This window comes from Salvia hispanica, chromosome 1, assembly GCF_023119035.1.
Source record: "Salvia hispanica cultivar TCC Black 2014 chromosome 1, UniMelb_Shisp_WGS_1.0, whole genome shotgun sequence".
Lineage (NCBI taxonomy): Eukaryota > Viridiplantae > Streptophyta > Magnoliopsida > Lamiales > Lamiaceae > Salvia > Salvia hispanica.
The window spans coordinates 35,155,106-35,170,514 of record NC_062965.1 but is presented as its reverse complement, the minus strand read 5'-3'; the positions used below and the strand labels follow the sequence as shown (position 1 = coordinate 35,170,514).

The following is a 15,409-nucleotide window of genomic DNA, read 5'->3' as shown; positions in this document are numbered from 1 at the left end:
ACTTGCAAGTCATAGAAAGTCTAATATAGAAGTAAGACTTTTTTTGCCACATATGAAGAGTATATAATACTAGTATCAATTAATCTATTCGATTTTATCTCGTAATATGGTACATTATACTTGAGGTTGAGTAAATTGGCAAACAACATAACCATGAATGAGAAGTGTTATATCCTTATAGCTAAGTTTTTCTATTTATATTAACCCTTTCTATATAGCATGGTATACTTTTCAATAGGGGTGTGCATTCGGGTTTCGGTTCGGTTTTTCGCCCAAACCGAACCGAACCCGAAAAACCGAATTTAGGTTAAAATTGAAACCGAACCGAACCGAAAAACCGAAAAACCGAAAACCGAAAAACCGAAAACCGAACTTAAAAAACCGAACTAAACCGAAAAAACCGAAATTTCAAAACAAAACCGAAAAACCGAAAAAAATAGTATATTTTAATATATCTAATTTATTTTATTTTATATATACTAATAGAATATAAATATATATAATATAAAATTAATATAATATATATAATATTTATTATATAAAAATATATTAGAAGAATATATGTTATATATATGATATAATATACTAAATTAATAGGATAAAAATATATAATAATATATTGAAAATATAATTCGGTTTTTCGGTTTTTCGGTTTTTTTTTCGCCCAAACCGAACCGAACCGAAAAACCGAAATTTTTGTATTTTTAAAACCGAACCGAACCGAAAAACCGAAAAAACCGAACCGAATTTCAAAATTTCGATTTGGTTCGGTTCGGATATTCGGTTTTCGGTTATTTTGCTCACCCCTACTTTTCAATGTTGTAGTAGTCCATTTAATAGTACAAGTCAATGTGACATCAAACTCACCAAATGGGAAATAATAAATGTTGCATTAGACTATATGGTACGTGTGATAAATAATTAAACATAAGGGACCAAACACATATGCAGGTGTAGGTCTTTGTACAAAGAAATTTTGTTTTAATGAGTTCTTGTAGTATAAAATATTCACTTTATCAAGTCCTATTTCTATAGTCCGAAATCTCATCCTTATTTAAAGGATCATAATCAAACCAATAATATTCCGTTAATTATAGTATTTCACATTATCTATTTTTATTCAATTAAATTCCATGTCGATCCCATGGTTAATATTTTGGTAGAATTTCTTATGAAAATTTTATGTTTATGATATTCCTTTAGCTTCACAAATGTATATAATATACATGGCTAACATATTCAATTCCAAATTTGTGAGTTAAATCATGTAAATTAAATCATGAAGATATATATCGGGAAAAAAAATGAAAAGAATTATACGACAAGCAACTGAAAAAAAAAAAGATTGTTCAACACATTGGTTCTTATTGGACTAGAAAGACCTAAATAAGAGTTTACTTGAAATAGTGAACTTTGAAATTGTATCCGAATTACTGCACTTACTCTTATTCTAATTGAAAATATCAAGTAAAATTGATACGATTTTAAATGTATATTAATCAATTAAATTTAATTATATTAACTAATTGACATAATAACTAAAGTGATTAGATTACATAATAATTAAAGTAATATTTTTAATTAAATTTTTATTTATAATATATTACTTAAATAATTCATAATTTTAAAATTACATTAAATTTTTCTAGTTTATTAATTGAGAACATAAAAGAATTTCTTTGTTAGAATCTGATGTAGATTTCAAGTCAATAATAATTGTGTGGATTTTAATCAACAGAAAATTTGACTGCCTAATTAAATCCGTTTAAATTAAACATGCATGAGATATCAAAATAAAAGGATTTATTAAAACATAACTTTTTTATATACTTGTAAGGTTATACTGGACTGAAACAGAATTGGAAAATATACTGATTTAAAGATGGATTTTGCCAAATTTAAGGTTTACTATTAAGCTGATTTATAAAGTCAATAAGCTCTTAAATGTTTAAGCCCAATAATTGAAGGCAAAGAATATGACACGCCAACACTCATATCAATTACATGGATCTAAATATTGATAGAATAAAGAAAAATTGACAAAAATGCAGGCTTTTGCGAGCAGACATCTACTTAGTACAATAGTTAGTAATTTAGGAAAATTATTTGGAATCGTACTTTTGGCGAATAAATATTGAGCAAAAATGGGTAACTGACTTTTTGGGATTCATAGTATTTATCGACTAGAGAGCCAAGAATTTACCAAGTAATAGGTAACTAACAAACTCCATGGATGTCGACGTAGTTTTTGGAGTTTAAAATGACAACAAGCGCTTGGTAATAGTGTAAGGGTTTGTAGCAAAGACTAACAAATTCAAATAAATTCATCGAATATTGGATCAATTCAATTCTCACGCTCCAACAATTAACAAGAACACATATAATTCAAGAAAAGGAAATTAAATAAAAATCATTGAATTTTACGGTTAGTTAACATACCCGTTGATGATTCTTTAAAGAATCAAAAATGACTTGCGACGTCTCCACGTGATATTTCCGTACTTTATTTACCGCAGATCTTCTAACCTGTTTTCCGAACTTATTATTTGAACTTTGTGAGGGGTAAAGCTTATTAAATGATATAGGAATTAGACATGAAAAAAATGAAGGTAATTAAGTAAAAACATGGTCTAAAATTGGTTACCATTCATCACCCAGATATATGACAGGTTAATTTTCTAGAAAGCCTGATATTCATATTCAATTGCAAGACAATTAAACCGTCAATATATGTGCTAGCAGTTTCAAATTTAAAATAGTTTAAATACTTGTCTTACCCTATAAAGTCGACTAGGAAAAGGTCCAATTCATATAATTTTCTATATAATATTATATTCAGTCAGAAATATAATAACTTCTACATAATTTTTACTACTCCATATAATATTCTCTTCGGTAACCTTGACGGTCTAATTTAACATCAGAAAACTTGTGTAAAAGTATCTCCTAAAGGATAGAGTACGACCATTCTACAAACTATAACTTGAGTCAATAGACCAATTGATGTTCATGAGTAGCCGTACAAAATAGTTTTTGTATGTATTTGATATTATAAATTAACCACAATTAATAAAATAAAGTAAATCTTATATAATGACTTATACAGTCACAAGATATTAGGTTTTAAAGATGGATTTCACTAAATATAAGGATTACAGCTAAGTAGATTTAAATAATCACAGTGGCTATAAATATATAAAAATGTAGAATTCGTGGTTGAATAAATAATATGCTTATTGGTCAAATATATTCTTAATGATACAAGGAACATCACACATTAGTACATTAGTACTAGTATTATTTTTTACAAAATATCTTGTTATATAATATAACTGTTGATGTGAAGTGCATAATTAATATATTTTGATAAGAATGAAAGATAGACCTGTTTATTGATATGCATATAACAAGTCAAATGTTTTTAGATGTTATTAGTCAAAATGTTACATTTTCAGAAAATATTAACTGCTGTGGTGAAAATGTAAATATTCGATGTAACGGGGATATATTAGTCAAAGGCATAAATTAGTAAATGCCATATAAGATGATTTAGAACTCTATCGGCTACATGTACGACTGATTTTTAAAAGTCAATAAGCTCTTGAATTCATAAGCCCAATTAATAAAAGCAAAGAAAAATAGAAAATGACACGCCAAAATCTAATCAGTTAAATGGATCTAAATATTTATATGGAGGGCTCAAGGCTTGGTTGTCTACTTGTCTTAGTGGTAACATGGAATTTAATCTGTCACGCACTAAAAAAAAACACAGTTTTTGCCGGCCTATTTGTTCGGTAATTTAGGAAAATTATTCGAAATTGAACGATTGGCGAGCGCATGCTGAACAGAGATTTTAGTTGGTAATCGACTTCTTGAGATATTTCTGAATATTTACCAGTAATAGCACGTGCTCGGTAAATGGGAGATTATTTTATAAAAAAAAAACTACAAATGGGGGAGTACTTGGTAATTTGGTTGAAATACTCCATCCGTACCATAATAGATGTCACACTTAAGGGATGATACTAAATTTTAGGAGATGTTTATTTGTGTGTTAAGTGGAAAGAGAAAATATATTTTTATACATTAGTGTGAGAGAAATTTTTTTTTTAAAAAAATTATGACATTTTTTATAGGACAAACTAAAAGAAAAAATGTGGCATATGTTATGGAACGGAGCAAGTATTACTTAGTACACAATGTCATGTCCTTGGTAAATTAGTCGATATTAATATTTCACTCCATAAATTCTCATTGCTTTACAAATGTTCTCGGAATATAAGAAGATTTTTGAAATACTCCCTCCGTCCCATAATAGATGTCACACTTGAGTAGTGATACACGATTTTAGAAGATGCTATTTTGTGTGTTATAAGTGAAGAGAGAAAATATTAGCAGATTTGTATTAATATGAAATAGATTTTTTTTCAAAAAAGAAAATATAACATCTTTTATGAGACAAACTAAAAATGAAAGTGTTTATTACTGAGACGGGGAGAATACTAATTTTGCCAAGTATTCCTCCGTTCTATAGTAATGGAGACGTTTCTTTTCAGCACGGAGATTAAGAAAAATTGTGTTGGGTGAGTTAAGTAAATGGAGAATAAAGTAGAAGAGAGACAAAAGTAAGAGAGAGTAAAATAGGTGGGGAAAAATCTGTTGACTTTTACTAAAAAGAGAAATGACCCTATTACTACGGAACGTACCAAAATGATAAAATGACTCTATTAGTATGGAACAGAGAGAGTATAAGTCTTCTCGGAACAAATATAGCAACAACACATAGCGATAAGTATGAAAAATACAAAGTTTGTTGCACAAACGAGTAGGTAAAATTAGTAAATAGATGAGTATGAAAAATCAAACTCTCGATCGTAAATTTTACAATGTATTATGTATATACCCAGGTAGGATTGGAGAAGAAGTTCATCTTCCCATATTAATCAAAATTAGTGTGCAATGACTAGATGCTTTAGCTAACGTCTTCGACGACATGATTAAATTCTAGAATCTGTGGCTTCTTTGAATTTTTCGATAGTTGCTGAGTAGAATTTGATTTAATCTATTGTTACAAGCAAGCTTTCCCCATAAAATCGTCATTAATTACGTACGGAGTATTTTTTAATAATCATAAAGCATGCTTAAACTATGACTCGATAGCAAATTAGAGCTCAACAAGCAAATCAAAGTCACTACAAAACATAGAAAACAAAGCAGAGGACTGGAATATCGCACCCAATCCTCACAAAACCAAACTCAACCAAAACAAAAAAAGAAGCAAGAATATCAATTAAAAAACACGTGCTGCAACCACGTCCAAACAACAAAAATACAAACAAAGCCTCCAAAACCACAAGGACCGTCTCGCCCATCAAAAAAGGGGAAAAGAGTAGAGACATATCAAAGCCATCTCCAAAATGTCACTGAGTTATGCATTTTCTTGGATTTTTTAGTTCTTTCCATCTCCAAAATGTCACTGAGTTATGCATTTTCTTGGATTTTTTAGTTCTTTCCACCTTCTAATATTGCTTAAATTGTTAAAATCTGATTAGGTGAAAAAGGAAAGTCCGAACACTAACCTTTGATCCACATATCAAGCAACTATAATAGACACTTCTTTTGTATATATCTCACTTAGAGTCTAGTTGAGTTTTTGGAAAATCATTATGTTCCACATACGTCATTAATTATGCCGCGTATGTGAAAAAAAATCAAATTAAATAATTTATGTACGTATGTGAAAAAATCAAATTAATTCATTAAATACAATGTAATCCGTATATTTGTCAAAAAAAATTGTGACATATTTTAGTTATTCATCACATAGTATTGCTTTGGAATCATTATGTGCATCTCATAATCTCTAGCTCCAATTACGAATCAATCTGACATGGTAAAAGTACGTTATAAATTATTTTTCTAATTGGATTGAGCTTTGAAAAATTATGGTAAGTAGTTAGATTTCAGATCTAATCGGTGACTTTGCTATCTCTACACATACTGAAATTGAAACTAATATTTGATGACATATATATAAATTTGTTGACGTGAGACTTGCCTATATATGTTAAAGTGTAAATATGAAATCGCTATTGTACAATTTTTGGCTAATGTAAATAAAATGACTATGTAAAAAAAACAAATGAAAATGTAAAAGGATATGGTGCGATCTAAGAACTCAAGATGGATTGCTTCTATCATTAATATTTAGATTGCGATAACAAATGACTATAGTCATACCACATGAAAATAGTTTGCACATGTCTTTTATTCTTGATGGGCCATACGCCCATACAGAGAGAGAGCCTTTATAGGGTCTGGATGGCCCACGGGCCTGCCAAGAATATGTATAGTTATGACACCTTTAGTAGTAGTATTAAAATATAGCAGTACTATTAGAAGTACAATTGGTTGGCTTGTGTGTCATGTATTCAAGAGCTCAAGAGATGCACTTATTTAAAAACATTTCATGTTTTTTCTATTTGCTCATATTTTTATGTTTCATAACTTCTATTTTATAATGCGAAATGGATTCTACTTTATAATTATTACTATTATTAACAAAATTCCAGCATACCATACATATATACTCTATCCTATCCGCCTACGAAAAAAAGTCTCATCTTTTCATTTCGGTTCATCTGCAGAAAATAGTAGTACCATCCAAATATGAAAAGTTTCTCTCAAATACTTTATCTACTACTCCCTCTGTCCCACAGTAAATGTCACACTTTCCTTTTTAGTTTGTCCCACAAAAGATGTCACATTTCCTTTTGTGGAAAAAGTTTCCTCTCACATTAATATAAATATATTACTTTCTCTTTTCACTTAACACACAAAACAACACCTCCTAAAATCTCGTGTCAATCTCCAAGTGTGACATCTATTATGGGACGGATGGAGTACTTATTTTTATTTCTCTCTCATACTTGTGACTATTAGTGTGTGATTTAAATTCGCAAAACAAGTTTTAATCCCCTAAAAACACTACTTGCAAGTATACAGACGTGCAATGTAGTACGAAAGGGTATCGAATCCACATGGAGGCGAGATTAATTGCTAAAACTATTAAACTCCCTCCGTACCACAAGAATGACTCTTTCCTTTTTAGTCCCTCACAAGAGGGCCTCATTCCCCACTAGCAATACTTCAATTACATTTTTTTTCTATCTATCTCTTACTTTACCAATTATGCATCAAAACTATGTCCAACCAAAAGTGCATACTCTCGCTCATAGGTGATTAAGAATTATACACCTAGGATATGCTGATCACGCATTCTAAGCTCTACTCAGTAACCTATTACCCTTATTAAGATGCAGAGTAGGCTTTAGATTAGCTTCTACATAGTTAGCACAAAGGATCCACTTCTTGTCTACCCCCCTAACGGTTCTAGCTTGAAAATTCCTTATTCTAAGTTAAAGAGATTTTAGAATTAAGGTCATTCCTAGATTAAATTTTCTTGCTGAATTCGACACGAATAAAGATAATCACAAAAGATAAGAACTAATAAGCAATAGAAATCATAAGAATTCAATTAAATGAATTCATGCTCAACAACCCTACTACAAATTAGGAGTAATCTCAAGCTCTAGCCACCCATGCTAACTATATTAACACAAAAACAAGTTAATATACTATGGGGAACAAGGCTTGGATGGATGAAACTTCAATCTTGCTCTCCTACTTCTAAGTGTGGCTTCCAAGCTCACTCTCTCTCAAAATGTGTTTTAGTCGCCAAAAGTCCTTTGGGAGTTGTGCCCTAGCTATTTAAATAGTTAGGGCTTGGACAAAATAGGCCCAGACAATTTTGTTGGATCAGGCATTTTTCGGCTGGAAAAACGCTTGACCCTCGCGTTGTTTCTCTGCAATGCGTAGTCTTAGTATTCATTCATATTTTTTTCTACCGGACTTCGATTAAAGCGTGCGAGGTATCCACACGAAACTCTTTCAAAGATGAATGGAATAGTGGATTTGTAGAATCATTTCAAATTAATATTGGTAGGCCGATTACTATTTATAGATTCAAACTTTTTTTCTTTCTCTACTCTCTCTTAGAGCCCGACCTTTTGTCCTACTACAATATTTCAAAATGAGTACGTTTTTTCCGTCTAAAAAGGGTGTTAGAATAATTCAGTAAATGATTACAATTTGATTCTCAGCCAATACTTTACTCACCTTTTTCTTCTATTTTATCAATTTCCCCCTTCTCTCTTTTACTTTATAAATACTATCTCAATAAAATCCGTGTCATCCACTGATTCGAATATTTTTGATGGGCTACGCCAATAATATATGGTGAGATAGGGTATCTTGATTTTGGAAAACAACATTTGTAGTATGTATTTTGATTTCTTTAGTAAAAATTAAAAATGTTAATTATATTATTATTTATATAAAGTATACCTTAGTGGAGTATGACATATTTACATAAAGTATACCATAGTATGACATATTTTTTTACGCACGTGCAGCATTAGTATTTGTCTTAAATGTCGTAAAAGACTAGTGCATAGATTGATTAGGTCGACAAATTATGCGTATTGGATCGTTATCGGATAAACTCAATATCAACCATGCCCAATAAGTCAATCTCTAATCCAACCTAAAATCACCGGGATTCTTACCAGCAAATAATAAATATCACTAAATAGTTAGATTTGCTTAATGGATTTACCTACTGTACATATGGGGAATATGATCAAATGCAAACCCTTAATACTGCACAAACTACAAACTTTGATTTGGATCGTTAAAAAATGTCAATACAGTGTCAACGGTTGATATTGTGTTGACATTTTCTGTTACTACTATTTTATTATCTGTTGATATTTTTAATGGTCCAGATCATAATTTGGAGTTTGTACAATATACTTATAAATTTGCATTATATCACTATCCATATGGACTATCTAATCATGTCTGGATAAACTTCAGTTTCTTGTAGTGGAGGTATTTGTTGAGAATTAAAACATGATGGTATACCTGCATATCCAACAACTTGGCCTTGGATTCAATTTAGGTGCAGCATGATTTATTTTCTCATGCAAAAATTTACACGTGCTATGCATTTCCTCCATAATGGCTAGAAGAGAGTAGCTGGGGATGTTATGCCTAAAGTCTATCCTTTACGACATCATAATTAATGCAACATTTTATACAGTAGGTACATACGATCATCACGCGTCAACAACTTTTAAAAAGATAACTAATTTACTTCACTAAAATAAGCTTGCATGTAATTAATCAAGAATTTTTTGATAACATAAAATTTCATTTGTGAATAAAATGTACTAATGTGTTTCAAGTTCGAATTGAGTTTATTCTTTTATTAGGAGTAGTGTATTGTATTACTCATACGTGATATCTAAGCTATTGAAATTTATTAGGAATTTCAAAAAGAAGAACTTGGTTATCTGTATCTCTCATCTATATAAATGGATTGAAGTGCGAAGGCATCCTACGTGTACGCTTCTTATTAGTGAAACAAGATCCGGTCGTGGCCCACAACGTGACACATTTATCCTGTCCGAAGATAGTACTGAGTAAAGCAGAAAGTGGGCCAGTGTGACAAAGGAGAGTGTGACGTGGCAGTAATCCATCCATGTTTTAGTTTGGAAAACGGAATGAATTGTGAACCACTTGTTTGAGTGGTAAGAAATGAACGAGCTTTTATATAAGCCACAGCACACATGATTTGACCCAGATTTCTGTTTTTCTGTCCGCTGCCAAACACTCCTTTAATTATTGGTGACGAGAAAATTTATTAATTTCCCTTTTTAATCCTCTTAATCATTACACCAACAAATTAGGTGCTACTACATATTTTCATGTTATTCAATGTACTTAAATTTAAATGTTTTTTTTTTTTTTTTTTTTTTGCAATATACTACTCCTCCGTCCTGCCGCCTTAGACCAACTTTTCCTTTTGAGATGTCCCAACATATTAGACTCATTTCATTTTTTAGCAAGAAAGCATCTATCTTATTTTATTCTCCACCTACTTTTTTCTCTCTTCTCTCCCCTATTTTTTCCATCTTTCATACTTTACTCTCTCCACTTTAACTATTTAAATATCAATTCCTTAAATCATGTGCCCAAAAGAAGTGAGTCTAATACTTCGAGACGGAGGGAGTACTACATTTGCTGATAGTACATCATGTTACCAAACCAAATTCACACTATCAGTGCTAAAACAACAAAGCTTAAAAGTTAAAATTCAAATTTCACTACTCTCCTAAATCAAAACGAATACTCATATCTAATTTACACAGACAAGCTTTTGCAAGGATGCTGTTCTCGATAATTAAAATCAGAATACACCAAGTTGAGAGAATAAAAGAAATTAAAAAATGAAGAATATTCAGTAACAGTTTGTTTAATTTCTAATCGTCTTGTTACTTGTGTTTTGTTGGATATTTAAATTTAAAATGCACACTTACACGTGAAACCCTCAAACCTTGATTACTTTTTTATAGATTTTCTTTAGATTTCCTGTAGTTTAATATCAAAGTTGGGTTTGAGAATAACAAAATTCTAATAAAATTTAATAGATCCCACAAAAATGAAAATATATAGTGAAGTTCATGAATCTAATTTAGAGATATAAAAGGGAATCTACATGGCAGAGTGGATAAGAGAATATATCATTTGGAACTTGAAAACTACATTTAAAAGTTGTAAAAGTACATAAGTAAAAAAAGGCAATTATTTGCATGGGAAAAACAGCTTAGATTTATTACAAGATAAATCAAGGTCTTTATATATACAGCACATTTATTCAACTAAACTTGACATCTCCAACTCTCCTTTTCTCCTTCACTCATTCATGGCCAACAGATTCTCTCTTGCAATGGAAAGAACTGGCCAATGGTACTTTTTCTCTTTCCAAATTCCATTTATATTTCAATTTTTTTTTGTATGATTCATTAATTCTTGCTTTTGATTTATTTAGGGTTTTCTCTCAAGAAATCTCAACTGATATAATCGTGGAAGTTGGAGAAGCCAATTTCTCCCTTCACAAGGTAAGCATTTGGCGTAGCACCATACTTTTTTCTATTAATTTTTTTGAAATTTAGTGTAAGTTCATAAAAAAAATTACATTAAAATAAAATTTAGAAATATCAGTCCCTAACGATAATATTTGTGCAGTTCATGCTGGTGGCGAAGAGCAATCATATAAGGAAGCTGATTTTGGAATCGAAGGAGACGGATTTGACGAGGATTAATCTGTCTGACATTCCCGGAGGGCCGGAGATCTTTGAGAAGGCGGCCAAGTTCTGCTACGGCGTCAACTTCGAGATCACGGTGGACAACGTCGCCGCCCTTCGTTGCGCCGCCGAGTATCTCCAGATGACCGACAAATACTGCGACGGCAATCTCGCCGGAAGAACCGATGATTTCTTGTCTCAGGTGGCGCTCACCACCCTCTCCGGCGCCCTCGTCGTACTCAAGTCGTGCGAGGATCTCCTCCCCATCGCTGCTGATCTCGGGATCGTGCAACGCTGCGTCGAGATCACCGCCGCAAAGGTTAGACTGCCAGAAAAATACTCCGTATAAAGTTTAGTCAAATTTTGGTCAATTTTGCAACTTTCAGAAATTGTCGATTATTATATCATAACTTTGATAATTTTTCTTAATTGTTCCATGAAGAAAATTTCCAGAATGCTATTGGTCTGAATTTACTGACGTGACTCGTAAATGTATAAAATTAAAGACCGATTAACTAAGTGTATTACACAAAATCATTTAAGTAAAGGACATGTTGTCCACATAGTAGTAGTATTTTCTTTTTGCTATTTTGCCATTTTCATCCGGTCTCCCTTAGAAGTCTCATTTCAATTTTTTAATTTTTAGCATCGTGAACCCCATATTATAATAAAATCAACACATAAAGTATGATCGATGTTTCACCAAATTTTTCTCCCATTCATTTACAAAATAAAACAAATTTTTAAAACTTGTACTCCCTCTCGTCCCATTGAAGATGATGATCCACTTTCCTTTTTAGTTTGTCCCAATCAAGATGACCCATTGCTTAAAATGGAAACCCCTTTATCTCTACTTTATTTTCTCTCTCTTATTTTACTCTCTCCATTTAACAAACAAAATAAAGTTGCATAAAATCCCGTGCCGGCTCAGAAAGGGGTCATCTTCCTTGGGACGGAGGGAGTACCGATTAGGAATGGGACTTCTAATGGGTAGGAGGGACTAGGGAGTACATCATAATTTCCCTCAAATACGAGATTTCTAAAAGGTTTATTTATTATGGAGCAGGCTTGCGTGGAGGCGAATTTCCCGAGCCGTTCGCCGCCAAATTGGTGGACGGAGGAGCTGACGATCTTGGACATAGCCTTCTTCGAGAGGATCATTGCATCAATGAAAGGAAGAGGCGCAAAGGGACTAACTCTAGCCAGCGCGATCATAACCTACACAGAGCGAACGCTGCGCGATCACTCTGGCAAGGGCACCCGGTCGCTGGACTCCAGCGACCCAGACGTCCGCCTCCAGCAGCGCGACATCCTCGAGTCCATCGTGGCCCTCCTCCCACCAGAGAAATCGGCCTTTCCAATACACTTCTTGTGCTGTCTGCTTCGGACAGCCATTTTCCTGAGAGCCGACAGCCGGTGCAAGAGTGAGCTGGAGAAGAGGATTTCTATGATTCTTGAGCACGTGACCCTTGATGATTTGCTGGTTTTGTCGTTCACCGTTGATGGCGCGAGGCTGTTTGATCTTGAGAGTGTGAGGAAGGTCATATCTGGATTTGTGGAGAGGGAGAAGAATGTGGCGATTTTCAATGCAGGGGAGGTTTGCTCCACAGCTATGTATAGAGTTGGGAAGACTATTGATGCTTATCTTGGGGAGATAGCCACCTATGCTGATTTAACCATTTCCAAGTTCAATGGGATTGCCAATTTGGTGCCTAAGGCCGCTAGGAAGGTCGATGACGATCTTTATCGCGCTATTGATATCTATCTCAAGGTATGTAACATAGACAATCATTCTTGATTCTATTTGCTATGCATCACCTGTCGTGTGTTTAAGTCGTCTGAACTGTCATAGGTGCACCTTTGTTTTATTTTAAATTTTGCCTTATTTAAGGATGAAGTGTTGTCTATGATGGTCTAGGCGCACCCGAATCTAGATGAGATCGAGCGGGAAAAGGTGTGCAGTGTGATGGACCCGCTAAAGCTATCGTATGATGCTAGGGTTCACGCTTCCCAAAATAAGCGGCTCCCGGTGCAAATAGTCCTCCACGCGCTATACTACGACCAGCTCAAGTTGAGAAGTGGAGGGGATGATCACCAGGATGCAGATGCAGTCACGATGAGGAAGCAAGTGCAAGCCGACACGTCCCTCGTGAAGGAGAACGAGGAGCTGAGGACGGAGTTGTTGAAGATGAAAATGTACATTCAAGACATCAAAAAAGGGCAGGGCACATCGTCGAAATCGAGCGGGAAAAAGCCTACATTCTTCTCATCCATGTCCAAGACTTTGGGGAAATTGAATCCGTTCAAGAATGGATCCAAAGACACGTTGAATATTGATGATGGAATGCCGGATTTGACAAAACCTAGAAGGAGACGATTCTCCATTTCCTAAGTTTTGTGATTGTATTTTTTTTAGTTATATTGGTGTGATTGATTAATCTTGTAAAGAGTTTGATGTTTATGTTTGTTTTAGTTTTATGATAAACTATTGTGATGCGTGGTTTGACCATCTTCGTGTTTTTTATATTATGAAAATTCAGTGTATATATTGTGCATAGATCGCAGTGTAAATATTTTGGATCTTTGTTTGTTACTATCGATTGAAAATTATAATAGTGTAGGTTCTTAATTTTGTAATTTTGTTATATTTCATATACACATTCGTATAGAATGATATAAATTATAATCCATTTGATGTAATCGGTAACAACAAAGTGTTCAAGATTATGATTATTGATAGGTAAGTGGTTGATGCGATGTTCAAATGTTCATCCTCAATCGATTGCACTAGGTGAGAATAAAACGAAATTGTTGTGGGAAATTAACAAGGTCACAAAGATGGATTAGATAAGATGAATTGGACCAATAATACTAAGAAAGTAATCCTAGCAGAAGACGAAACCTATTTTCTTCTACACGCGTTTCCTATATTTGGAAACGCCAATGACCACAGCCACATAATTAAATGGACATAATTTTTTGTTTGTATTAATTCATGATAAATAGATAGTGTACTTTTTTTGTTGGATGGTAACCAGGCCCAATAAGATCATATTTCCATTTATATTGTGCTACTATTTAATTGTTAGCCATAATTCCCTCACGTGTAAGAAATACACTAGTACATCTAAATAATGATTTTCTGCTTAAGAAAAATTAATGATCGACACAAATGTTAATTCTAACCATTTTTTTCTATAAACTATATTTTATTTTTTAAAAATTGTAATATATATATGAACCCGGCTGATTCTGAATTTCTGTCTATTTTGGCCCACTCGGGGCCTTTTTATGTTATTTCCTTCCCAAGTATATATAACACTTCCACATATGATGTCACAACTCAGATATTTGCATGCAAGCCTATATCATTATCTTGACTTTGCCTTTTGTGTTTGATTGTTTTTGCACAAGAGGGATCTTGCTTTATTTTTTTAATTTGGACCACATATTGTAAATGGAAGTAATATCTTGGTCTTGCTTGGCTGATATATTATTGTCTTACTATGTTTGTTTAGTGACATGGGAATTGGGATGATGGAAATTGCTCTTTCATAATCATGCGGTAAGTTTTTAGCTCTTGCTCTTTTGACCTGCATTTCTCCATTGAAGGATATAGTTTGAATTTTAAGTGGTGGAGATTAGATGTTAAGACCAAGAAACGCTCATCATCCGGATCCAAGTTGGAGCCGATATATATTTATGATCTATACTTTCATCGATACATATTTGTGGTATCTATACTTTCAAAATATTATTTGCGGTCCCTATACCATACTTTATGCACGTTTCAAGGTTCTAATAATTTTTTCTCATAGGACCAATATACCCTCAAATGAGTAGAGGACAAATTTGTACATTCAAGAATCTCTTTCTTTCTCTCTCCTCGGTATATCCTTTTCTAATGACTGAAGAAAGGTATGTATAGAAGAGAGAAAGGGATTCTTGAGTGTACAAATTTTCTCTCTACCCATTTGAGGGTGTATTATACCGAAAAAAATGAGAAAAAGTTAATTGAACCTTGAAACGTGCATAAGATATGGTATATGGACTACAAATGATATTTTAAAAGTATAAGTACCGCAAATATGCATCAGTAAAATTGTAGGTCCTAAATTTGTAGTTTACTCTATTAAAAATAGCAACTCTTTGGCAATGTTTCATTTTAAAAGTTAGGGCACATTGTCATTTAGGAGTGG

General features: G+C 32.9%; 1 protein-coding gene across 1 annotated transcript; it reads left to right on the top strand.

The window, feature by feature from the left end:
• Positions 1-10,766: 10,766 nt before the first annotated feature.
• LOC125204406 (root phototropism protein 2-like) lies at positions 10,767-13,719 on the top strand. Its single transcript, XM_048103425.1, has 5 exons — positions 10,767-10,872; positions 10,955-11,024; positions 11,152-11,529; positions 12,277-12,981; positions 13,129-13,719. The coding sequence occupies exons 1-5, from the start codon at positions 10,829-10,831 to the stop codon at positions 13,600-13,602; spliced, it is 1,671 nt and encodes a 556-aa protein (XP_047959382.1). The 5' UTR covers positions 10,767-10,828; the 3' UTR covers positions 13,603-13,719.
• The last annotated feature ends 1,690 nt before the right edge of the window (positions 13,720-15,409 follow it).

Excerpts from the sequence above, each read along its gene's own strand:
- LOC125204406 (XM_048103425.1), top strand. The coding sequence starts at position 10,829 with ATGGCCAACAGATTCTCTCTTGCAATGGAAAGAACTGGCCAATG. Across the intron at positions 11,530-12,276 it reads TCGAGATCACCGCCGCAAAG|GCTTGCGTGGAGGCGAATTT; the intron begins GTTAGACTGCCA and ends ATTATGGAGCAG. Across the intron at positions 12,982-13,128 it reads CTATTGATATCTATCTCAAG|GCGCACCCGAATCTAGATGA; the intron begins GTATGTAACATA and ends ATGATGGTCTAG.